Source organism: Heteronotia binoei, chromosome 13, assembly GCF_032191835.1.
Source record: "Heteronotia binoei isolate CCM8104 ecotype False Entrance Well chromosome 13, APGP_CSIRO_Hbin_v1, whole genome shotgun sequence".
Lineage (NCBI taxonomy): Eukaryota > Metazoa > Chordata > Lepidosauria > Squamata > Gekkonidae > Heteronotia > Heteronotia binoei.
In genome coordinates this window covers 24713360-24737765 of record NC_083235.1, presented here as the reverse complement: position 1 = coordinate 24737765, position 24406 = coordinate 24713360, and the positions used below count along the sequence as shown (strand labels likewise).

The following is a 24406-nucleotide window of genomic DNA, read 5'->3' as shown; positions in this document are numbered from 1 at the left end:
CCTGTGAGAATTTTGCTGAACTCTAGGATCGGACAAACTTTCTAACATTTTCCCCACAAACAATGAGAAAATAACCAAAACATATAAAGCAGACAGATGGAAATCTTCATCATGCCACTGTGGCCACATAGCAGAAAGTAATTGAAAAAGTACGATGGGATGTTCCTTCTAAGTTGAGTTAGCATGAGCTAGCTCACAGATTTTTAGCCTCCAGCTCACACCTTTTTGTCTTCGCTCAGGAAGGATGACCCCAGAGCACACTAATCTATGCAGTAGCTCACAACTTTAATGCCAGTAGCTCACAAAGTAGAATTTTTGCTCACAAAACTCTGCAGCTTAGAGGGAACATCGGATGGGAGTAAGGTTTTATTATGACAATGAAAATTCAAGAAGCATTTTAAGGTAGATGCTGAGCCGATATAATTTAGTTCACCTTCTGGTGATGTCAGGGGTGTGTGGCATAGGCAAATGAGTTATGCGAACGAGTTGTGGTAATGAGCACCGGCACCTTTTCTACAAAATTACCCCTGCAAAGGACCATTTCCATAGGCATCAGACTGCAGATGAGGCTTTCTTGCAGGAAACCTGTGTTAACTGAAGTTAGGATGGTGAGGACTTTTGGGGGGGGGCAGCTTTCTTGGCTGCTGTCCCTGCCCCCCTCAAGTGATGGAATCTCCCCCCAAGACAGGTGCCATCCTTTCAGGCCTTCCAGAGCTGACTGAAAATTTAACTACCCTTTGAATTAGATAAATAAATGTTTTAATTGCTGCATTTCTTGCTAGCTTGATTTTTAAATACCTTTAAACATTTTTATGACTGTACTTTATAGCTTGTTAACCACCTTGGATGCCTCAGTCCAAGGCAGAAAGGCAGCATAAATAAAGATGCAAATAAATCTAAGATCTAAAGTTTTAACCGCTATTATAACAACAAGAACAGCCTTGCTGGGGTCAGACCAGTGGTCTATCTGGTCCAGCACCGTGTTTCACACAGAGGCCAACCAATTCCCTTGGAAGGCCTAAAGTAAGACACAGCACTGAGGTATTTATAAGAACATAGGAAGAGCTCTGCTGGATCAGAGCAGTAGTCATGTAGTCCAGCATCCTGTCTCACACAGTGGCCAACCAGTTCCTCTGGAGGGCCAACAACAGGGCAGAAAGGCTGAGGCCTTCCCCTCATAAGAAGAGCCTTGCTGGACCAGACCAGTGGTCCATCTAGTCCAGCATCCTGTCCCACACAGTGGCCAACCAGTTCCTCTGGAGGGCCAACAGCAGGGCATAGAGGCTGAGGCCTTCCTCTCATAAGAAGAGCCCTGCTGGACCAGACCAGTGGTCCATCGAGTCCAGCATTTTGTCTCACACAGTGGCCAACCAGTTCCTCTGGAGCTCCAAAACCAGGGCAGAGAGGCCAAGGCCTTCCTGATACTGCCTCCTGGCACTAGGATTCAGAGGTTTCTGGTCTCTGAACATGGAGTTTCCCTTCAGTCAACCTCCTCCACAATGTGAATGCTGCAATTACTTCTGGGTAATAAGCCCACCTCTAAGCAGAGGCTAGATCCAAACCACAGAATTTAAGCAAATGTCTGTGATAGGGTTGATGGCAGCTTTAAATAATATTTATGTTCTATCATCTTGTGAACAATTGTAATGTCCTGTGGTTATATACAATAAATGCTATCGTATAATAATCCAACTGGTTATGGTAAATTCTGTAAATATGAGCCTTTGGGGCCTGTCAGATCTGCAAGAAAGACTCTACACAAAATTACACGTCAGTGCACGCGAATGCGTGTATTTAACATGAAGTGGCAGGACTTTTCGACTAGGGATCTCTACTCTGTGGGTTGTGTTGCCCACCGAAACGTGCTTCAGTCTGAGCGCCCTTGCTCGAGAGGAAGCAGGGGTGGAATTCTAGCAGGAGCTCCTTTGCATATTAGGCCACAAACCCCTGATGTAGACAATCCTCCAAGAGCTTACAAGGCTCTTTTTTGTGAGCTCTTGGAGGATTGGCTACATCAGGGGTGTATTGTCTATTATGCAAATGAGCTCCTGCAGGAATTCTACCCCTGAGTAGAAGTGTAAGGATTTTCTGTGCAGGTGGGAAGCAGGATGCACGTACCAACAGGTGAAAGAGTCGGTGTGGGGATGAGCACACACGTGCCGTTGTCCAGCCGCCTGCTGTTGGGACAGGTACACACAGGGCCACTGGGACTCAGGAGACAGAGCCATTCACACTTCTTTCGGTCGCATGGGTTGGCCACTGGAAAGGAAAGACACCAAGGAGTGAGGACTGGAGCAAAGCCTAGGAACATTCGGTCCCTACAGTACCATAGCAGAGCTGTAGCCCATGAAGGAAGCCAGGGGGCGGCAGGGATGTCCAGCTTGCATTTCCAAGGAGGGACTGTTCACTTCCCATCTTTGTTTGTGGAATGGTCCCTTTGCTATCCAGCCTGTAATTCCCTGGCCAAGAGTCTCCTCTGACCTCATGTTCTTTCCTACGAAGCTCTCACATCCTCTTTAACAGCAGAGAACATGTAATGACTTAACATAAGAACATAAGAGAAGCCATGTTGGATCAGGCCAATGGCCATCCAGTCCAACACTCTGTGTCACACAGTGGCCAAAAAACCCAAGTGCCATCAAGAGGTCCACCAGTCCTTCCACTGCGCCTCCCCCCCAAGCACCAGAATACAGAGCATCACTGCCCCAAACAGAGAGTTCCAATAATAAGCTGTAGCTAATAGCCACTGATGGACCTCTGCTCCATATTTTTATCCAATCCCCTCTTGAAGCTGTCTATGCTTGTAGCTGCCACCACCTCCTGTGGCAGTGAATTCCACATGTTAATCACCCTTTGGGTGAAGAAGTACTTCCTTTTACCAGTTCTAACTCAACTGCTCAGCAATTTCATTGAATGCCCACGAGTTCTTGTATTGTGAGAAAGGGAGAAAATACTTCTTGCTCAACCTTCTGTACAAACAAAGACTTACAAACAGTCCACAATTCCTAGAAAGGATTTTATGCCTACCCAATGTCATGCCTGAACTGACTTCTCCACTTGGATGGTGAACATTCGGCTAGCTCTGACCCAGTTCACTAGCTGTGACCTGGGTGGCTCAGGCTAGCCTGGTCTCATCAGATCTTGGAAGCTAAGCAGGGTTGGCTCTGGCTACTTCTTGGATAGGAGACAACTAAAGAAGTCCAGGGTTGTTATGCAGAGGCAGGCAATGGCAAACCACCTCTGAACATCTCTTGCTTTGAAAACCCAACTGGGTTGCTGTAAGTCTGGTGTGGCAAGATGGCCCTTCCAACCCCAAAAATCATGAAATTGAGAATGGCTGAGAAGTAAATTAGGTAGACAACAACAAGGAAATACATGTCCTTTTCTAATTTACCTAGATTTGCAGAAACACCAATTGGCAGGCAACTTTTATTACCTTTTATGGCTATCCAGACCAAATGGCCTTCTAAACTGCCACACTGTTCCACCGTGTGATCCCAGCTCTGTATCAGTTTGCCCTCTTAATCAACAAACTGCATGTATTTCAGCCCACTGTACCTGATCCCCTCGTCTGAAGAAGTGTGCTTTTAAGCACACGAAAGCTTACGTTCTGAATAAAACTTGGCTGCTCTTAAAGGTGCACTTGACTCCTGCTTTGTTCAACTGCTTCAGACCAACATGGCTGCCCACTTGGATCTAAAACCATAACTAGACATGCATGCTGATGGAAGAAACCCACTGGCTTATGTAGCCCAAATGACTGGATGCCTGAAACATTCCTGACAGAGAGATTCTATATTCTTTTCTGGCAGTTCATTCTCTGCTGATGGAGGGGATGCCGCCTGGGTCACTCCTCCTACTTGCTCTGTATATACAGCCTTGCTCATTGAAGGGGAAGCTCTGGTGGAAGACCTACCTGCCTTAAGGACATAAGAACAGTGCTGCCGGATCAGACCAGTAGTCCATCTAGTCCAGCATCCTGTATCACAGTGGTCCCCAACCTTATCGGCCCCAGGCACCGGCCCCAGGGCTAGCCTGCCCACTGTGGCCCCAAGGCCGGCAGGGTGGGGGCGCCGAATTTGGCCTCTCCCTGCAGCACCTCCCCCCCTCTGCAGCACCTCCTCCTCCCCACCCCCCTGCGATGTCTCCTCCTCCCTGCCCCCCCCCGCCACGGCACCTCCTCCCTCCTCCATTTGTACAAGCTTAAGGCTGGGAAAGGTGGCGGTGTAGCACCTCTCCGGCTCTTTAAAGGCCTACCCCTTCCCCCGTCGATCAGCTGAGCAGTGGGGAAACCGCGGCTGAAAAAGCTGCACTGCCTTTACCTCCTTTCCACTTCCTTCCTGGGCGCTTCACCACCGCCTTTCCCGGCCTTAAACTTGTACAAAAGGAGGGAGGAGGAGGCGCTGCAGGGGCGGGTGGGGTGGCGAGGCTGTGCATTGCTGCGGGGGGTGGGCAAGGCTGCGCGGCCCTGCTGCCAACATGCCACAGACTGGTCCCGGTCCACAGCCCGGAGGTTGGGGACCAATGCTGTATCACATAGTGGCCAACCAGTTTCTCTGGAGTGGCCAGCCAGTTACTCATGGCTAATAGCCACTGACAGACCTGTCCTCCATGAATCCATCTAGCCCCCTTTCAAAGCTCTTCTGTGCCTGTGACCATCATCGCCTCATTCATCAAGCGTTCCAGCTACCCCTGTTCCACAGCTCTATATTTAGCACCACTTTAATTCTCTCTTCCCTTCCATTGTCTCCTTAACTAAGAGGACCCTCCCAGCATACCTGACAAAATGGCATGTGGCTTCCCCACTGCCATTAAGGGTAAGTCCCGTACAAGACTAGGTCTTGGTCAGGACATTGCTTAACTAACTGTTCTCCTGAATCTACCTTCGGCATGGCCTCTTGTCGGTCAGTGTGATGAGTGCAATCTGAAAACTCCCTCCATCTTCTTTTTTGGAAGCCCTTCATTTCATGACAAATGGTCTAAATCAGGGGTGGCCAAACTTACTTAACGTAAGAGCCGCATAGAATGAACATCGGATGTTTGAGAGCCGCAACCCATGAATGTCAGATATTTGAGGAAGGAAGATGGGGGAGGGGAGGTGAAAAGAAAGCAACTTTAACTTTAAATGCATTCTCCAAGCTGCCATCTGGCCTGGCTTGGAGAAGTGGTTTAAAGAGAGAAATGCCTTCTCCAAGCTGGCTGATGGGGTAGTGGGGACTTTGAGAGCCACACAATGTGTGTGAAGGAGCCACATCTGGCTCCTGAGTCAGTTTGGCCACCCGTGGTCTAAATTCTTTTGTCACTCACCTCTGATTCCTTTCCAGTTTGTCAGCATCCTTCTTCAAATGAATCCTGGTCTCCAAGCAACTTATTAGAACTTATTGGTTTAGATCAGGGGTGAAACTTATTTGCTACGAGGGCTGGATCTGACATAAAGGAGACCTTGTCAGGCTGGGCCATGTGTGTAATAAAATGTAATGAAGCACACAACTGTGGTTTTTTCCCCTCCTAGTTATTTATCAATTAAAAGAGTCATGTTCTCTCTCTATGTAGACAAGGCAAAAAGCGCATACTTTGAATAAAACTTCATTGGTCTTAAAGGTGCTTTCTTTCTATCTCTTCCATGGGATTGAGGGAACTGAGCAAAGGAAGCTCTGGCTCTTTCCCTCCCTCCCCAGAGGATTAGGAGTGGAAGGAGCCTCAGCCAAAGGAAGGAAGAGAGGCTTGGCTCAATAGCTCTGTGGTGCTATTGAGAGAGCCTGGTAAAGCAAGCTCTCCCTCCTTCTCCCCAAGGGAGGAGGCTCAGCCAATGGAGAAATTAGAGACTTTGCTATGTAGCTTCTGTGTGATTGAGCAAGCCTGACAAAGCAATCTGTGACACAGAAGGAAGCAGACAACGAGTTGCTCGTGGGCCTGATAAGGGCCTGCTCCGGTCCATGGGCCACATATTTGACACCTAGATCCTGAAAACACAGCATGCTGTTTGTGCTGTTGGAAAGTTCAGGTCCATAAGTATACCTGTCCCCACTGCTTTTGCTACCTTTTATTATGAAGTCCAGGTGACCCAAGATGCATTACTAACCATCCGGCTGCTTGTACTGGTGGTAGAGCACCACGTCAGTGGCGTGGTTGAGCCCTGCTGTCAGATCAGTGACAGTCCCATGGCCAAACTTGTGAATCTTAAAGATACGGTTGTTGATGTAGGTGACACCATAGATGTAATCCTCAAAGATGTCAATGCTGAAAGGATGGCTTAACCCTGGGGGAAAAGAGGATGGAACTGGAGTTAGCAACTGAGCACACTGTGCACTGCTCATGTTCACATTGCTTGGGAAAGCAGAAGGAGCTTGAATTCAGCCAGATCTGCTCTTTTTCACCTTTGAAAAAAAAAAAAACAAGGGAAAAAGTGATGGTCCCAGTTGCCAGCAGCTAAGGAGATATCCAGATATTCTGCAAGAACAGGGTATTTGACTGCATCCATACCAGTTCATTGCTTGGATCAGGAAGCTGACAGTGTGCTGAGCTATTCAGTTGTGTCTAAACAAATTCAGCTGTGTCCATGTGCACAATTAGGTTGCTTTCTAATAACTGCTGCTCCTGCCTCTCCACCAGTCACTGCTGCCTCCAACTGTTAAACAGCACGCAACTGGTGGGGGGGGGAGGGTGTTGAGTTGAGACTTGCTTCTTAGAAGTCATTTTGTGCCTTTGATGTCTGCCCATGAACCTAGCTAATCTTGCAAGCAGTTCTTGCAGTTACTTCATAAACAGCGGATCAATGACTGCTTAGGTGCAAAAAGCAGGGTATCCACTATTGGTCCTTTAAAGGATGCTTCCAATAATGCAGATACAAAGAGGTGATAAAATGTAAAGCAATTCTGTGGTTGACAAGTCTGATGTTTTCATGTATCGGTTACAATCCGGGTGGAATGAGTGCCTTTCCTCCAGCAGTTGAGAAGATTTGGTCAAGTTTAAACAGTACGTAAGAGCCAGTTTGGTATAGTGATTAAGTGTATGGACTCTTATGTGGGAGAACCGGGTTTGATTCCCCACTCCTCCACTTGCAGCTGCTGGAATAGCCTTGGGTCAGCCATAGCTCTGACAGAGGTTGTCCTTGAAAGGGCAGCTCCTGTGAGAGCCCTCTCAGCCCCACCCACGTCACAGGGTGTCTGTTGTGGGGGAAGATGATAAAGGAGATTGTGAGCCACTCTGAGACTCTGAGATTTGGAGTAGAGGGCAGGATATAAATGCAGTATCATCATCTTTATATATGTTACTTGTTATTGATGGATGGTGCAACATGGCCCATAATGCGGTCAGTTACTTCGCAGACACCAAGCTGGCTGGCATAGTGCTCAAGGTGAATTCTGACAAAAACCATCAAGGCAATATAATCAGGAACTTGCCTTGCATGTAACCAAAGAAGTATGATCAAGGTAAGTTTTTCCTGGGGACCATGTGCATGATAAAAATTCTCAGCCTTCCTAATCTAGGTAGCAATTTTCCCCCATGTATAACCAGTAGTACGAGGGAAGTAAAGGAATGCCTACTACCCTTCCTATTCTAGGAAGAAACGGCAACACATTGAAGGATCATTTTTTATATCCCTGTTCTTAAGAATGTCAAATGGTTTGGTATGAACAAAGCAGGAGTCAAGTGGCACCTTTAAGACCAACAAAGTTTTATTCAGAACGTAAGCTTTCGTGTGCTAAAAGCACACTTCTTCAGACAAGGGGATCAGATCCTTGTCTGAAGAAGTGTGCTTTTAAGCACATGAAAGCTTACGTTCTGAATAAAACTTTGTTGGTCTTAAAGGTGCCACTTGACTCCTGCTTTGCTCAACTGCTTCAGACCAACACGGCTGCCCACTTGGATCTATCCGGTTTGGTGTGAGTTGCTGATTTATCAACAGCAACACTTTGGACCTTGGGCAGGAAGGGACAACCCTTTCAGAGCTGGGCACAAACAGACTACCCGCTATCTATCCTTTCCTCCAAACCCAAAGGCCTTTTTTTTTTTTTTACCTTTCTTGCTGTCAATAGCTACCACTGGGTCGGTGCCATTGAGCCGGATGCTGCCGATCACAGAGAGCTTGGCGTCTGCCCAGTACAGACGCTCGTTGTGGTAATCAACAGCCAGACCTGCAAGTAAAGCACAGTCCCCAATGTCTGAGTCTCAACAGCTAACAGTGCATATGCTCTAAAAATATCGCACACCTTACCCACCTCCCGCATACTGGCTTTGAATGCATCTACCATGACATAAGCATTCATAGCAGCGTGGGAATTCAAACCATCACCCCCCAGGTCTTCGTTTGACCCTCTTTCTATTATAATATGCTGATTTTGTAGGTCCCAGGCTCACTCCTTGGCATTTTCCTTGGCAGGCTTTTAATCTTCTGGGCGTCCTCTGAAACCTTCCCCCAGCACTTCATTATCCATGTGCTTGAGTTGGATCAAGGATCTGAGTTACAACCTTAAGTGCTGTCAATGACCTGAAGCTGTGCTGTTAACTAGCTGAAGTCGGGCCAACTGCTGAACTGTGGCCTCTGGCTGTATTACTGTTGGAGTTATGACCCTCTATTTATGTATTATGTTTATGAGATAGTTTAAATCTGTTGTGTTTAATTGGATAGGCTTTATTTATTGTTATTGCAATGTTTTAATGTTGTAAGCCACCCTGAGCCCGCCTTCTGGGATAGGGCGGGGTATAAGTCGCAAATTAAATTAAATTAAATTCTTGGGGGAAGAATTAGCTAAGAATTACCCGTCTGTGCTAGATATCCCAGAGATTTACTGTTGGATACTGGGCTAGACAGATACAGTGGAAGGAAACACCTTCAGAAAAAAAATCTCTTGTGGCTTCAGTACAGGACAAAGGTAGTCCCGGGCATGGCTTACAGTAACTGATTTGGCTGTTTAGCATAAAGCAGTTGAAACCAAAACCCCACGCATCTGGGTCCTTACCTGTCGGCCACTGGATATTGTCCTGTACGAGCGTCTCCCTCAGGGTCCCATCCATTGCTGCTGTCTCAATCTTGGGGTGGTTTCCCCAGTCTGACCAGTACATAGTACTGTAAAGGAGAAAGAAGTTTAGTGAGACCACCCTGGGAGTCTGGAGAGATGGCACATGAGAAGAATTAAGAATTGCAGATTTTTACCCTGCCCTTCTCTCTGAATCAGAGACTCAGAGCGGCTTACAATCTCCTATATCTTCTCCCCCCACAACAGACTCCCTGTGAGGTGGGTGGGGCTGTGAAGGCTCTCACAGCAGCTGCCCTTTCAAGGACAACCTCTGCCAGAGCTATGGCTAACCAAAAGCCATTCCAGCAGCTGCAAGTGAAGGAGTGGGGAATTAAACCCGGTTCTCCCAGATAAGAGTCCGCGCACTTAACCACTACACCAAACTGGCTCTCAAGGACCAGCCTTACCCTCGAAGCGGGTCTACCACAATGGCGTGAGGCTCATCAATCATGCCTGAGATCAGCGTTTTCCGGTTCTCGCCCTTCATCTGTGCCACTTCGATGACATCGCGACCCGAGTCTGTCCAGTAGATGTTCCCAGCCACCCAATCGATGGCAATACCTCGTGGCATCTTCAGTCCGGATATCTGTGCGTGGGGGGAGGGGTGTGTGACAGGAAGTGAAATGAGCACCAAGAGCAATACTCCCTCTAAACTATAGAGTCTCGTGAGCAAAGTTCTACTTTGTGAGCGACTGGCATTAAAGTTGTGAGCTACTACTGTATAAATTAGTTTGCTCTGGGGCCATTTTTCCTGAGCGAAGACAAAAATGTGTGAGCTGGAGGTTAAAAAACCGTGAGCTAGCTCGCACTAACTCAGCTAAGAGGAAACGCTGACCAAGAGTTCTGTCAAACCCTCTTTCCAACTATATTTCTGGGCCTGGCCTTTATTCCCCAACCCCGGCGGTTACTCAACCAAGTTTGTTGAGGTATTCCTGGTCACTTACGTTCAGGTGGGTGACGCCGCCATCTATCTGCCGTCGGTTCCGATTGGAGGCGCTGGAGCCAGCAGAGGATGGGAGCTCGCGGCAGGAGATGCGCCCCGTGTGCCAATTGGTCCAGTAGATCTTGTTCCCCTTGACGTAGACATCCATGGCAGCAATGCGGACGTTCTCATCCCCTTGGAAGGCAGGCTCATAGGCTGAGTTGGGGTTGAAGGGGTACATGCTGCGGATCTTGTTGTCATCAGCAATGTAAAGGATCTGGTGTTCGGGCCCTAGAAAGGAGGAGGAAGAACACTTGAATGGACCCATCGGAACCCCTCATCAAACAAAACAAAAAAAGATCTTTGTGACAATGCAGTCAACAGGGTGGAAGTGGGAGTAAACTGGTTCAGCTTGCTGAAGATGGGAAGCCATACAGTAACATAGGCAACGATGGCTACTGCTGCAGAAAATTCTGACCACCTCACATTCATATCCCATGGCATTTACTCTGCATCCTTATGTCAATGCACCCACACATCTAAAAACAAGTTTTTGTATATGTAAGGCCTTGTACACTGGTTGGAGTCCGATAAGAGCATAAGAGAAGCCATGTTGGATCAGGCCAATGGCTCATCCAGTTCAACACTCAGTGACCAAAAAATCAGATGTCATCAGGAGATCCATTAGTGGGGCCAGAACACCAGAAGCCCTCACCCTGTTGCCCCTCCCAAGCGCCAGAAATACAGAGCATCACTTGCCCCAGACAGAAAGCTCCAACAATACACTGTGGCTAATAGCCACTGATGGATCTCTGCTCCATATGTTTAGCCAATCCTCTCTTGAAGCTGTCTATGCTTACAGCCACCACCACCTCCCATGGCAGTGAATTCCATGTGTTAATCACCCTTTGGGTGAAAAGTGCTTCCTTTTATCCGTTCTAACCCAACTGCTCAGCAATTTCCTTGAGTGCCCACGAGTTCTCGTAGTGTGAGAAAGGGAGAAAAGTACTTCTTTCTTTACCTTCTCTATCCCGTGCATAATCTTGTAAACTTCGATCATGTCACCCCTCAGTCGACCCCCAGTCAGGAAGACAAGAAGCTTCATGAGTGATCCATAGGGAGGAAGCCCCAGCAGAATGTATGCTTCCTTGTATTGTAGTCTACAGCTAGAATTCTTATAGGAAAACACATGCAGGGACCATGCATGCAAAAAAGTGCATGAATGGTACAGACCACGCATGGTACAGACCAATGGTATAGACATGAATGGTACAGACCACACATGGTACAGACCACTCATGCAAAAAAGTGCATGAATAATTAATTCCTAATTCTCCAGGCCAAATTAACACAGATGGGGAATGGGGAGCTGAAGTGCATGCCATATAGCCATATTTAGTGAGCAACTGCCTGCAGTTTTAAGAATTTGACCAATGTGTATACAATTAGATTAAAGGTGGAATTCGCTGCCGAGGATGTAGTGGTAACCACAGGCACAGACAGCTTTAAAAGAGGATTACGTCACAGTATTGCCGGGACCATGGAGGAGATGCTAAACCACAACAAAGATAAAACTCTCAGCGTTAAAACACAATTCTGAGTATGTAATGAATATATAGTATCAAAACACAAAAAGAGTATCAACAATACACAAGGTATCAGTCATGCAAAAAGTTAAAACCTCATAAGTTCCACAATGCTCCTACTGTCCTTATATGGCACAAAGCCACTATATTATATTCCAGCGCAATATTTGAGGAAAAGGTCCATATTTTTCTCAAATATTGCACTGGAATATAATAATAGTGGCTTTCTGCCGCATAAGGACAGTAGGAGCATTGTGGAACTTATGAGGTTTTAACTTTTTGCATGACTGATACCTTGTATATTGCTGATACTCTTTCTGTATTTTGATACTATATATTCATTGCATACTCAGAATTGTGTTTTAACATGGAAAGTTTTATCTTTGTTGTGGTTTAAAAAGGGATTAGACAGATTCATGGAGGATAGATTTACCAGTGGCTACAAGCCATGGTGACTGAGAGGAACCTCCGCATTCAGAGGCACTAAGCTTCAGAATCCCAGAGCCAGGAGGCAACATCAGGGGAGGCCTCAACCTCTGTACTCTGTTGTTGGACCACCAGAGGGACTGAATGGCCACTCTGTGTGACAAGATCATAGAGTTGTAAGGGGCCTCCAGGGTCATCTAGTCCAACCCCCAGCACAATGCAGGAACTTCACAAATACCTCCCCCCACCCTCTTCCTGCCTTCCTTCTCAACATCTACCTAATTTACAGAGTCAGTGTTGCTGTCAGATGACCATATAGCCTCTGTTTATAAACCTCCAAGGAAGGAGAGCCCACCATATCCTGAGGAAGCCTGTTCCACTGAGGAACTGTTCTGTCAGGAAGTTTTTCCTAATGTTTAGCTGTATACTCTTTCAATTTAATTTCAGTCTGTTGGTTCTGCTCTGACCTTCTGAGGCAACAGAAAACAATTCTGCACCATCTTCTATGTGACAGCCCTTAAAGTACTTGAAGATGGTGATCATATCACGTCTCAGTTGTTGGACTAGATGCTAGACTAGATGGACTAGTGATCTAAATCCAGCAAGGCACTTCTTTAGTTCTTTGATAGAAAGGAAATAAAATCACTGAATACAAGAGAATCAAAGTTAATTAATAGAGTTTTAACATGTGCTTTACTCCCTCTTTCACTGAAATCAATCCACTAAACAGCTTTGTCCATGGCAAAATTGTGTGCCTTCTGGCTCCCATGAACAGGAAACAGATCACTCCACCTAGCCAGGACCTTAGAAGAAGATGGTGATATTGGATTTATATCCTGCCCTCTACTCCGAATCTCAGAGTGGCTGACAATCTCCTGTACCTTCCTCCCACCCCCGCAACAGACACCCTGTGAGGTAGGTGGGGCTGAGAGAGCTCTCCTAGAAGCTGCCCTTTCAAGGACAACTCTGCAAGAGCTATGGCTGACCCAAGACCATTCAGCAGCTGCAAGTGGAGGAGTGGGGAATCAAACCTGGTTCTCCCAGATAAGAGTCCACGTACTTAACCACTACACCAAACTGGCTCTCATGTTAGCTCAACTTCAGCCCTGACTGAGTCAGCTGCAATTCCTTTTTCTACAAGACCACCTGATAGGATTCTGGCTTGAAGGTGCTCCCATGCCAAGGAAGCTGTGTATTATGCCAAGCACTGCTGTCCCACCTTTGTCTCTCAAATGCCACAAGCCAGGGGGGGTTGGTTTTTTTTGGGTTTTTTAGCAGGAATGCACAGGAACACAGTTCTGGCTGGCTTGGCATCAAAGCGTGTGGCCTTATATGCAAATGAGCTCCTGCTGGGCTTTTAAAACGAAAACAAAAACAAAAAAGCCCTGTGTGAAACAATGGTGACATCAGGGGCGTGACCTAATATGCAAATGAGTTCCTGCTGGGCTTTTTCTACAAAAAAAAGCTCTGACCACAAGTTTATAAACACACACACACATGGCATTTGTTTCTGAAATAAGAGTCCTCCTAGACACACGGCTGGTACCTTCTGCCTTGCACATATGATGGGTTCTCATGAAGTTCTTGGCACAGGTACACATGTATGACCCTTTGGTGTTGTTACAGAGCTGAGAGCAAACCCCAAAGTTCAGGCATTCATTGATATCTGTGCAGGGAAGAAAACAGAAAAGAGTATTGTCATGCAAATCTCAAAAGTCTGTGGACTGTACATTTTTAGAGGTGCAGAAGTGGTTTTGTAAAACCTGGCTTGTATCAACAATCAGTTTTTCTTCTGTCCTGCTAGATCTTGGGCTAAACTTTCTACAGCAAAACCTGAGAATTGCCAGAACTAACTCTCAGCATTAGACTAGTAAAATTTCCCAGCAGACCTTCCGTACATCTCTAAACGTGCCTGGTGAACTCTGAGAAAGATGTTTTTTGCCTTGTTCCCTCATCTAACTCTCACTGGTTGTTTTGCAGTGTGTTTTTCTTTTCCAGGTAGCTTTGCTGCATGGTCACAGTGACGGGCTAAGATCTGGTTTTGATGGCGCCCTTCTCTTGGGACTCAGTACCTTGGCAAGAATTCTTGTCTGCCACTTTCTGGAAGCCACTGCGGCAGGTGCAGTACACAGCTGAGGGGGTCTGCATGCATTTGGCTTCATCGCCGCACATGGTCACGTTGTTGTGACAGCCGTACGTCTTGAGATCTGCAAGCAGAAAACGGTAATGGACAATCCAGCACTGCGCAGCACCAATTGGAGAGGTAGGGGAACAGCTGAGAAGTGGGTGGGAAGCAAGGATCTCATCTGCCTATTGCCCCATATCATTCATCGAGCCCAGCTTGTGATATTCCCCTTCCCACTACCAATTTCCTCCCCCCTTCGGCCGACCAGCAGCTTTTCTGCTTTCCGGGGCAATTGGTACTTCAGGGAGAAGAAGAAGACGACTGCAGATTTATATTCTGCCCTTCTCTCTGAATCAGAGACTCTGAGCGGCTTACAATCTCCTATATCTTCTTTCCCCACAACAGACACCCTGTGAGGTGGGTGGGGCTGAGAGAGCTCTCACAGCAGCTGCCCTTTCAAGAACAACAACTGCGATAGCTATGGCTGACCCAAGGCCATTCCAGCAGCTGCAAGTGGAGGAGTGGGGAATCAAACCTGGTTCTACCAGATAAGAGTCCGCACACTTAACCACTACACCAAATTGGTGCAATGAACTTAAGAGAACTGAAAAGCTGTGAGTGCTCTCCCTTGACGCATGTCTGCTGATGCTGTGTCTCTGAGGGGAAAGGATTTCCATGCCTAATTCCTTCACCTGGCAAGCAAAGGTCCTCATCGGAACCGTCCCCGCAGTCATCAAAGAAGTTGCAGCGCAGTTCAGCCCCAATGCATTTCCCGTTGTCGCAGAGGAATTCATTCTTCTCATGGCTGCAGCTCCTGGGCCTGCTAGTGGGTGACTCTGTGTGGTTGCAGAGACAACAGTGAGAAACATGGGGACTCGGCTGCAAAGTTCAAGAACCGGGTACTCAGCCGGGTACTCATTTAGTTCCCCTCCCCCGCAAAAAAGAGCAGAATACAGAACATCTGGAAAACAGCACATCTTGGCGACAACTACAAATGTATCATTCAAGCACAGTGGGCAGCTGAGTTAGCCTTAATAAGGAGTCTTCCTGTTGCTTTTCTGAATGATTTACTGCTCTAAACTTGCCTCCTACCAATGAAGGAAAAAAAAAAATAACACCAAGTGCAATAAATTAAAGAGAACTGAGAAACTCTGACTCATTTCCCACTATCCTTACCTTGCTCTCACTCTCCTCAGCGAGGCTTCTATCGGATTTCACACAAGCTGCCCCGAGGCTGCAACTCACTCCGCCTCTTTCGCACAGCAAACAAGAACCAGTTTCTGTATGCCGCATGAAAAAGGCAAAGCAAGTTGCAGCCCTGGGACTGATAGTGTGAAATCCAACGGAAGCCCCGCAGAGAAATGAGCATGAGAGTGGCATAAGGATAGTGGGGAATCGGTATGTGAGTTCTCTCCCTTAATGCATGAGCAACTGACACTGCGTCTCTGAGGGGAAAGGATTTCCATGCCTAAAAGTCAGCTCTAAAAGTTTCCCAATCGATGCTCTGCACAGTTGCCATGACCATGCCACGCAAAGACCAAAGAAAAGAGAAATTGGAATGCACAGAAATTCAATGGATCGGCTCCTCTTGGTGGTGGAAACTGCTGTCAAGTCACAGCTGATGCTGACCCCACAGGGTTTTCAAGGCAAGAGACTAACAGACAGAGGTGGTTTGCCGTTGCCTGCCTCTATGTCTCAGTCCTGGTATTCCTCGGAGGTCTCCCATCCAAATACTAGCCAGGGCAACCCTGTTTAGCTTCTAAGATCTGACAAGATCAGGTTAGCCTCGGCTACGCAGATAAGGGTGCCAACAGACAGTATCACACCGAAAAAGGAAATATCTTTTTTAAAAAGATGCAAACCACCCAAACATATAAGCTAGTACAAGAGTACTAGCTAGTACAAGAGTACTACAAGAAAAGTACAAGAGTGAGAAAACTAGTCATCATAGAATACATAAAGCAGGTGTGGTGCAATTTTAAACACTGTGTGTTGGAGTGGGGTGGGGGTGGCTAAAACACCTAGGAGAGCTGCAGGGGTGGAATTCTAGCAGGAGCTCCTTTGCGTGTTAGGCCATTAACCTCTGATGTAGCCAATCCTCCAAGAGCTTACACGGCTCTTTTTTGTAAGCTCTTTGGAGGACTGGCTACATCAGGGGGTGCGGCCTAATATGAAAAGGGGATCCTGCTAGAATTCCACCCTTGGAGAGCAGAAATGTCTTGATCTGCTGGTCAGAAGATTTGCAAAGATTCCGGCTGCCTCCAGGGAGTGAGGAGGATGAAGACACTCACCACAATACAGCTCATCGGTGCCGTCGCCACAGTTGTCGATACCGTCACACTGGCGACCAATCCAGAGGCAAACGCGGTCGTTTTTGCAGCGGAACGGTCTATTGGGGGGACAGTGGAATTTCACTGCACCGGCAAACAGAAATATATGGTCAGAGTGGAAGGGGGAGCCACAGAGACATGGAAATGCAAATGGCTAACTGTGACCTACAGGAAGATGGGGGGGTGTTGAACCTGTTCTCCCCCCCATCCATCTTTGGCACCCCATTTCAATGCTGGATCCCTCCCCTGGAGCCACTAAATAGAGGGGAGTCTGCAAAAGAGGATGCTGGCTAGAGAACCAGGCAATCCCAGAATGCCAGCTGTTTTCCTTTGGGTGCTCATGGTCTCTGTTTTTTCCCATTGCATGTATCATGAGCTTCATCAACCAATGTGGATCTAGTGCATGTGGTGTGAAGCCGTCCTTTACCTTCTCAGTTCTGGAGAGCTACATGTTGTTGTTGGTGATGATATTGGATTTATATCCCGCCCTATACTCTGAATCTCAGCGTCTCAGAGCAGTCACAGTATCCTTTACCTTTCCCCCTGAACAACAGACACCCTGTGAGGTAGGTGGGGCTGAGAGAGCTCTTACAGCAGCTGCCCTTTCAAGGACAACTCCTGTGAGAGCTATAGCTGACCCAAGGCCATTCCAGTAGCTGCAAGTGGAGGATGTGGGAAAATGCTCCCTTCAATTAATCCTAACATGCTTATCTGTAGAGCAGAATGTGTTCTTGGCTTTATAAACATGGAAGCAGGTAGGAATAATAAATCACAAATATTAAATATAACAGAATTTAATGGCTGGCCACCAAAAAATAAATGGGATCTAAGGATAGGCGACTGCTTAATTCAGAGATGCAAATTTGCATGCCATGACCGGTTGACTAGAGATTATCTTTCAAAATCTGAAAGTATATTAATGGCTTTTTAGACTACCAGGGGAGAATTACTTCAAATTAGAGAAAGCTGCATGTGAAGTATCCTGCTTATGGTTGCCAGACTGGGAGGGGAAGGGGCAGAGACATGGGGGGCAGCCATCAGTGACAGCATGATAGCACTCTGGGGAAAATATGGAATTGATGTTATGCCTCTCAAGGAATTGCCAGAAATTCTATGGTAAAACCACAATTTTTGGCAATTCCTAGAGAAGATGGATGTTGCTTCTGTTTCCCCTGGAAGTGAAGTCATGCCATTGGCCTGACAACCTTTTTTTGGCTCTCCTGCTGCCACTCTGGGCAGTGGTAGGAAACTAGAAGCATGGGCAGGGCATTCCCTACAGGGGGTCTGGCAACCCTAATTCCACCTCTCCTCTCAGCCAAGTTGGAAGGCCTCCTTCAAACAAAGGAACTTTCCTCCAACTTAAGTGATCTATGAAAGATGGTGTTATTGCCTGTCAGTTTTTAAAACCTGCAATCTTCATATAATTTGCAACAATCTCCCCCCTTCCCTCCTCTCACAAAACTGGTCTCTGTTTGGTGATTATCCCTAAATCTACCTTCCCCTACATTTCATTTCCCTCCAAAGTTAAAGGCACCCCACTCTTCCCCCAAGACTTCTAGGCCTCTGAATTCCAGCTCTAGGAAGCCTTGGGAATCAACCTATCTCCCTCCACCCCCTTTAAAGCAGACCGGGTGGGAAGAGGGCCCTAAGCCCTGGCTGGGTGACACAGAAGTGAAGCCTACTTAGATACCAAGCCACGGTACTGGAGAACACGTAAGCTTTCAGCCTTCTGAGCCCTCAGAGAGATGGGGAAGGGAAGTGGGAGGCTGGAGTGGGGTGAATTTTCCAAGAAGCTGGGGACACTCACAGCATTCCTCGGGATTCTCGTCGGAGTTATCACCACAGTCGTCCTCCCCGTCGCATTTCCAGGCCAGTGGCTTGCACAAGGTGTTGTTGCACTGGAACTCATCCAGAGGGCAGGTCCTCACTGCACAGTGGGAAACATACCAGTGGGTCAGTCCAAAGGTTACCTCTATTCAGACCTTGAATTCAGCAGAAGCTCACAGGAGCACAGCTCCTGAACCTTTCTGAGGGTTCCCCCTCCTCCTCCTCCACACTTACCTACCTTGTCCATTGAATAGTAGGTGCAACTGCATAACAATCCCTGAATGAGCTCCACCACCTATTTTTCTACAAAACGACCCCTGCCTGTATTTGAACCATGAAGCCAGAGGACTGTCATCAACAGTGGGTCCTACCAATAGTCCCCTACAGGTAAACCTGTCTGTTGGAGTCAGCAACTCAACATGCCTGGACTCTGGGGGTGCTACATCATAAGTGCATATCTTCTTGAATGGGATGTCTCTCTTTGTCTTAACCTGGATACTGCCCTTTGACCCCTCTTGTCTCTCTAAGTGTCTTTTGTTCTTCCTATTTCTTCCCATGGCAATTCATGGAGTCACATGTCTCTACAGCCCTCCTCCTTCTACATACATGATGCCGGATTTAGCTGGCCACGTGATAGGGAAAATACTTGATAGGCTTCTCTCTATCCTTTCACTCAGGGCTTTTTTTGTAGTGGGAACTTCTTTGCATATTAGGCCATGCCCTCCTGATGTAGCCAATCCTCCAAGAGCTTACAGGGCCTACTGTAAGCTCTTGAAGGATTGGCTGCATCAGGAGGCTGTGGCCTAATACACAAAGGAGTTCCTGCTGCAAAAAAGGCCCTGCACTGTAACCTCAATGTGAACTGAATCGACTTGAATAAATGTGTCACTTTTTGGAATATACTGCTTATGAGATTTATTTACTACACTCAGTATCATGCTTCTGTGATTGGGCATACTCTGCTGCAGGGCTTGTTTTGAAGAAAAATAGGTGGTGGAGCTCATCCAGGGATTGTTATGCAGCTGCACCTACTATTCAATGGACAAGGAGGTGGAATTCTCAGAAGGAAGAGGTGGAACTCTCAGAAAGGTTCAGGAGCTGTGCTCCTGTGAGCTCCCACTGAATCTGAGGGCTGCTCTGCTGTATAACCCAAATATCCCAGTATTGTTCCCAAAGGTTCTTTCAGAGGAGATTCAGAGTACCCCTGCACCGTCACTGATGGGAGCACATACAGACATCATCCCTCCAGTTCCGCCTTTGTGATGGTTGCCTTGGCACTGAGTGTTACAGGCTGCAGCGTAACAAGATTATTATGACTGTCTCTCAGGGAAGAGGGAGCTGTGAAGCCATGCTTTACCCCTGGTGCTGCAGTTCTCCTCGTCGCTGCCGTCCATGCAGTCGGCATCGGCATCGCAGCGCCATCGTAGGGGAATGCAGTGACCGTTCCTGCAATGGAACTGGTCGTGATCGCAGCGTGGCTTGCATTCTTTCTGCAGGGAGTGAAGGAAGGAAACATGGTCACCAAGCCCTTCTTTGGAAGGTCAGAAAGACTAAGCAAGATTATGCAGCAGTAAGACAATTATCCTCGTGGTGTTCTTACAATGCAGTAAGGGCTGAAGGCTATTCCAAGTTCCATATACATAAAATGCAAGTTCCTGGTTTCCAACAGTTTGTCGTATGTTAATGAGACCCAGCCCCCCTGCCCTGCAATCTAAGGAGGGGCTATGCAAATAGATGAGAGTATTCCATCAGGGCAGGAAGTTTCCCATGACTCCTAGCAGTTTTTATGAAGTGAAGCACACTGTGTTTCCAACTCTAGCCTGCTTCCTTTCTCCTGCTGAATAATACTTGGATAAAGAACTCAAACGCTGAAGAACACGTCAGAAGCCGTGTGGTGGTGGGAAGTGCTCCTGGTCTCTCACACTGGGCTCATCAGGGGCAGCAGGAAGATCTGACCTCACCCTTTCAATGTCCTCAACCACATAACTTCACTTTCTTCCACGTAAGTTAATGTCATTCATTCATTTCTGGGGAGAGGGGGAGCACTCTATGGTAGGAGCAAACCCGACCCTGGATTCAGCAGCAGGCACAGGAGAGGAAGGAAATGGAGTGACCTCACTGCAAAATAAGGTGTCTGCTCCAACCTGTCATAATGCCTGACATGCAGCAAGTAAATCAATACCTGGTGACATTACAAATTAGTAGTGCTACAACAATTCAGTCACTTTAATTCTATCACAGAATCATAGAAACAGAGTTGGAAGGGACCTCCAGGGTAATCTAACCCAACCCCCTGCACAATGCAGGAACTTCACAAATACCTCTCCCCTATGCTAAAAGCTTTTGTGCCTCCATCCTAAACAGTGTTGTTCCATTTCGAGGCCACTGATTATAAATGAATTTAGAAGGGTGTAACTCTGCTCAGGATTGCACTGTTGGCTAAAAAGGGTCCCTCCCTGTCCATCAGCAGCGGATTATTTTTTTAGAAAAATTCTTTAATGCAAATACTTCACAACACCGCAGGTAGTAGAAGCCCTCTTGGATAGAGGCATTCTCTCTTTCTCTCTCCTCATGCAGGAGGGAGTGCTTCTTTTAAATTGGCGTCTGCCACAAAGGGTTCATGCATTATTTCAAAAACAAAAGTAGTCCTTTTTCTTCACATGTACTCTTTCTACATATTTGCATTTTTAATTAATTAAAGAAACCACAGCTGACCAATTGTGTGAGATTTGATTGGGAGACACACAATCTTAATGGCACACAAAAGCTAACCCTTGCTACCTATGCGCAAGCCGCTCCCAATGGCTAAATGTTTTGTCGGTCAGCAGGTCACTTTTAAGGTTAATATGTCAGGTCCTAGTTCTGCCTTTCTTTATGAAAGCAATCCTATGCAGATGATGCGCCTGTGAGGAACTGTGGCTCAGTGAAACAGCCTCTGCTTTGCAAACAGAAGGTTCAAATCCCCAGCACCTCCGGTTAAAAAGGACCAGGTGATGTGAAAAACATTAGCCTGAAATTCTGGAAAGCTGCTGCCAGACTGAGTAGACAATACTGGACCAGTAGTCTGATTCAGTATACGGCAGCTTAACATGGGTACGCCAGTCTAAGTCCATGATCTTAGCTTAAGAACATAAGAACAGCCATGTTGGATCAGGCCAATGGCCCATCCAGTCCAACACTCTGTGTCACACAGTGGCCAAAAAACCCAAGTGACATCAAGAGGTCCACCAGTGAGCCCTTCCACTGTGCCCCCCCCCAAGCACAAGAATACAGAGCATCATTGCCCCATACAGAGAGTTCCAACAATAAACTGTGGCTAATAACCACTGATGGACCTCTGCTCCATATGTTTATCCAATCCCCTCTTGAAGCTGTCTATGCTTGCAGCTGCCACAACCTCCTGTGGCAGTGAATTCCACATGTTAACTCTTTGGGTGAAGAAGTACTTCCTTTTATTCGTTCTAACCCGACTGCTCAGCAATTTCATGGAATGCCCATTAGTTCTTGTATTACGAGAAAGGGATAAAAGAACTTCTTTCTCTACCTTCTCTCTCTCATGCATAATCTTGTAAACCTATATCATGTCACGCCGCATCCGACATTTCTCCAAGTTAAAAAGTCAAGCTATAGCTTAGAGTAACTCTGCACAGATGGTAATGCCTCCACGCTTTTAATCATGAGAGCTCTTACAAATTCTTCAGCTTCTGGGTTTTCCCCTTGTCTTCTGTTTAATTACATGGGAGACTTCAAGCCAGCTGGAGCCCAATCCAACAAACAAATGTAATCTTCCGGATCGCTTAGGGTTCTCCACACCTTTCACAGCTCGGTTACGGAGCTCACTTCCGCAAGACACCCCACAGCAGGCGAGAATTTGGTCCTGCCCCACCTTGTCCCCTTTGCCAGCTTTCTTCTTACCTCATCGGACCCATCGGCACAATCATGGTCTCCATCGCACTTCCAGCGGCCGGCGATGCAACGCCCATTGGCACAGGAGAACTCGCTTTCAGAACAAGGTCTGGGTTCTGTCAGAAGAGAATGCAGAGGGTGAGGGAGCTGGAAGGTCACAGGCAGCAGAGGAGCAAGGGCTTAGGTATGGTCTAATTCAAGGATAGGATGCTGTAGCAACCCCCCAGCAGCACCAGTAGGTAAGTACCAGTGCCTTGCAGGATGCTCTCTTATCATTATACCAAAGCACAGAGTTCTTTAAAAGATGGAGCTTGATTTCAACCCAGGGAGGAGGGAGGGCAGGCAAAGTTGCAGGTGTCTGGGAGAGAAAATGGGCCTCCTTCTGATAAATTCACAGCTCCTGGTAGATTGTGGCATCTCCTCTAGCCACTCAACTGCATTTGTGAATCAGAAGACCTGAGATGGCTGGCTGATATCTACAGACTGATACCTGTTCCGCTGTAGCAGTTTTGCAGTGTTGGGCCAGAAGGGAGAGCAAGGGCTTGTTTGTACCATCTATGGGTCAGAGGTTATCATCTCAGGAATGAAGGTAAAATAATTTGTTCTGCCAGACATGTGGCTGCCACAGAAGACAGCAGCCATGGGTCCCCTTCCCCAGTATCCTCCACAGGGCTTAGGATGCTCAAGATTTCATCATGTAGTCTCTGCTCCACTTTAAGAAACTCAAAGTGGTACTATTCCCATGTTGTAGAAGAAGGGTGGAGAGAGAGTGGACTTGACTAAGGCCGCCTAGTAAATTCATGGCTGGGACCAAGTGTGAACTGTGAACTTTGAAGCCACAACACTGTAGAATTCAAGATCTTTTTTTCTCATGTCAGCGTGCCTTGTTTGTGTCTATTCATGCCCCTAAAAACCACCTAGGGTTGAAGGAAGGCGACTAGTGGGTTGGGAAACATATCTGGCCAGGAAGATATGGGGGATACTTCTGGAATCATTGGTATGAATCCAGAAATGCCAGACAACTGCAAAGTTTTGTCATGGGTTGCCCTACTCAGTGCCCACTGGCAGTGCAATGCATAGGCCAAGAAGAAACGGAATGTTTGCTTGGATGGAACTGCCCTACCATCGCATCCTTTCATAGAGGACTCATGTACCACTTCCCAAACCCTCTGATTCCTCCAAGGTGGGGGCAGCAGAAGCAGTAGAAGGGAACAGGGAGAGACTGAGCAGCCTGGTTTGTCGGGAAGAGGGGTGGAAGTCAGGGAGCCAAGCAAGTGCCACGCACAGAAGCCTCCTCCATTCAATTCATGGTGAGGGTGGAGGAGAGGGATACATGGGAATGCAGATGAAACCTCAAACCACTCTTATTTCGTTCGTCTTTCCTTTCAACACAATTAAGGCTTTAAAGGGGAAGGGGAGAAAATATCATCGACAGAAACCTACCTCTGCAAGCCCCGATACGACAGTGTGAAAATGGAGAAAAACATAAGATGAGGTGAAATGGTACAAACTCAAATAACACGACATGGAAAAAAAGAACCCACTGAAAGAAGGCTACTGTCTAAACTCTGCAGGGCTCAGGGGGATGTGGGAGGGAGCGAACAGTGGCAGAGGCCCATTTTAAAACCTTTGCCAGAGGCCTGCCCAGGTATGGAACTACCTCAGCTTCTCATGATTTCTCTCACGTCTGATTACAACTGTCACATGAGAGGCCAAGCCAGTCATGTGGGATTTACTTCTTATCAACCATTGGCTCTCATAGGGACAGCCTTTTTTTATCTTGCAGCACTGGGACTAAACCATGTGAGCCACATTCATCTGCCAAAAGGGATGCCACAGACTGGACATCTTTCTCTACAGAGGGTGGCAGCTTTTAATGCAGAGGGACAAGAGCCAAGGGTAACATCTTGACTGAACTTTAGGATGTTCACAAACCAGTGATTTAGGATGGAGTGCTAAAAACTGAATCCCACCCCAGCATGTTTGTGGGGCAAAACCAGATGAGATATGAGAACTTCTATGTATGGAGTTCCCAGTGTTTTTTTTAAATCAAATTACCAGGCACATGAGGGGGCCAGTTTTGTTTGCAACTGTAGTAAGCCCCTCCTCATTTTCTCATCCTGAAGTAGCCATTTGTCTTGTTGGGGTAAACATACAATGCATTTCCCCAGAACAGCAGTTCTTTGAGGTTATTTCAAGAAGGAAAAACAGTGCAGGGCAGGAGTTAGCTGAGCCCCCACCCATTGGTCCCAAACTTGGGGCTT

General features: G+C 47.0%; 1 protein-coding gene across 6 annotated transcripts in view; it reads right to left on the bottom strand.

Annotated features, from left to right (window-relative positions):
• The window catches only part of LRP1 (LDL receptor related protein 1), a 518071-nt gene that overhangs the window by 19060 nt on the left and 474605 nt on the right, over positions 1 to 24406 (bottom strand). For all 6 annotated transcript variants that reach the window (XM_060252267.1, XM_060252262.1, XM_060252264.1 and 3 more), the window contains 13 exons: positions 22152 to 22258; positions 19594 to 19726; positions 18217 to 18336; positions 16371 to 16493; positions 14772 to 14915; positions 14027 to 14161; positions 13501 to 13620; positions 9965 to 10233; positions 9428 to 9606; positions 8964 to 9070; positions 8022 to 8138; positions 6083 to 6259; positions 2119 to 2259 (listed from right to left, as the gene is read on the bottom strand). In XM_060252267.1, the coding sequence (XP_060108250.1) occupies positions 2119 to 2259; positions 6083 to 6259; positions 8022 to 8138; positions 8964 to 9070; positions 9428 to 9606; positions 9965 to 10233; positions 13501 to 13620; positions 14027 to 14161; positions 14772 to 14915; positions 16371 to 16493; positions 18217 to 18336; positions 19594 to 19726; positions 22152 to 22258 (1872 nt within the window). The remainder of the gene's footprint in view (positions 1 to 2118; positions 2260 to 6082; positions 6260 to 8021; positions 8139 to 8963; positions 9071 to 9427; positions 9607 to 9964; positions 10234 to 13500; positions 13621 to 14026; positions 14162 to 14771; positions 14916 to 16370; positions 16494 to 18216; positions 18337 to 19593; positions 19727 to 22151; positions 22259 to 24406) is intronic.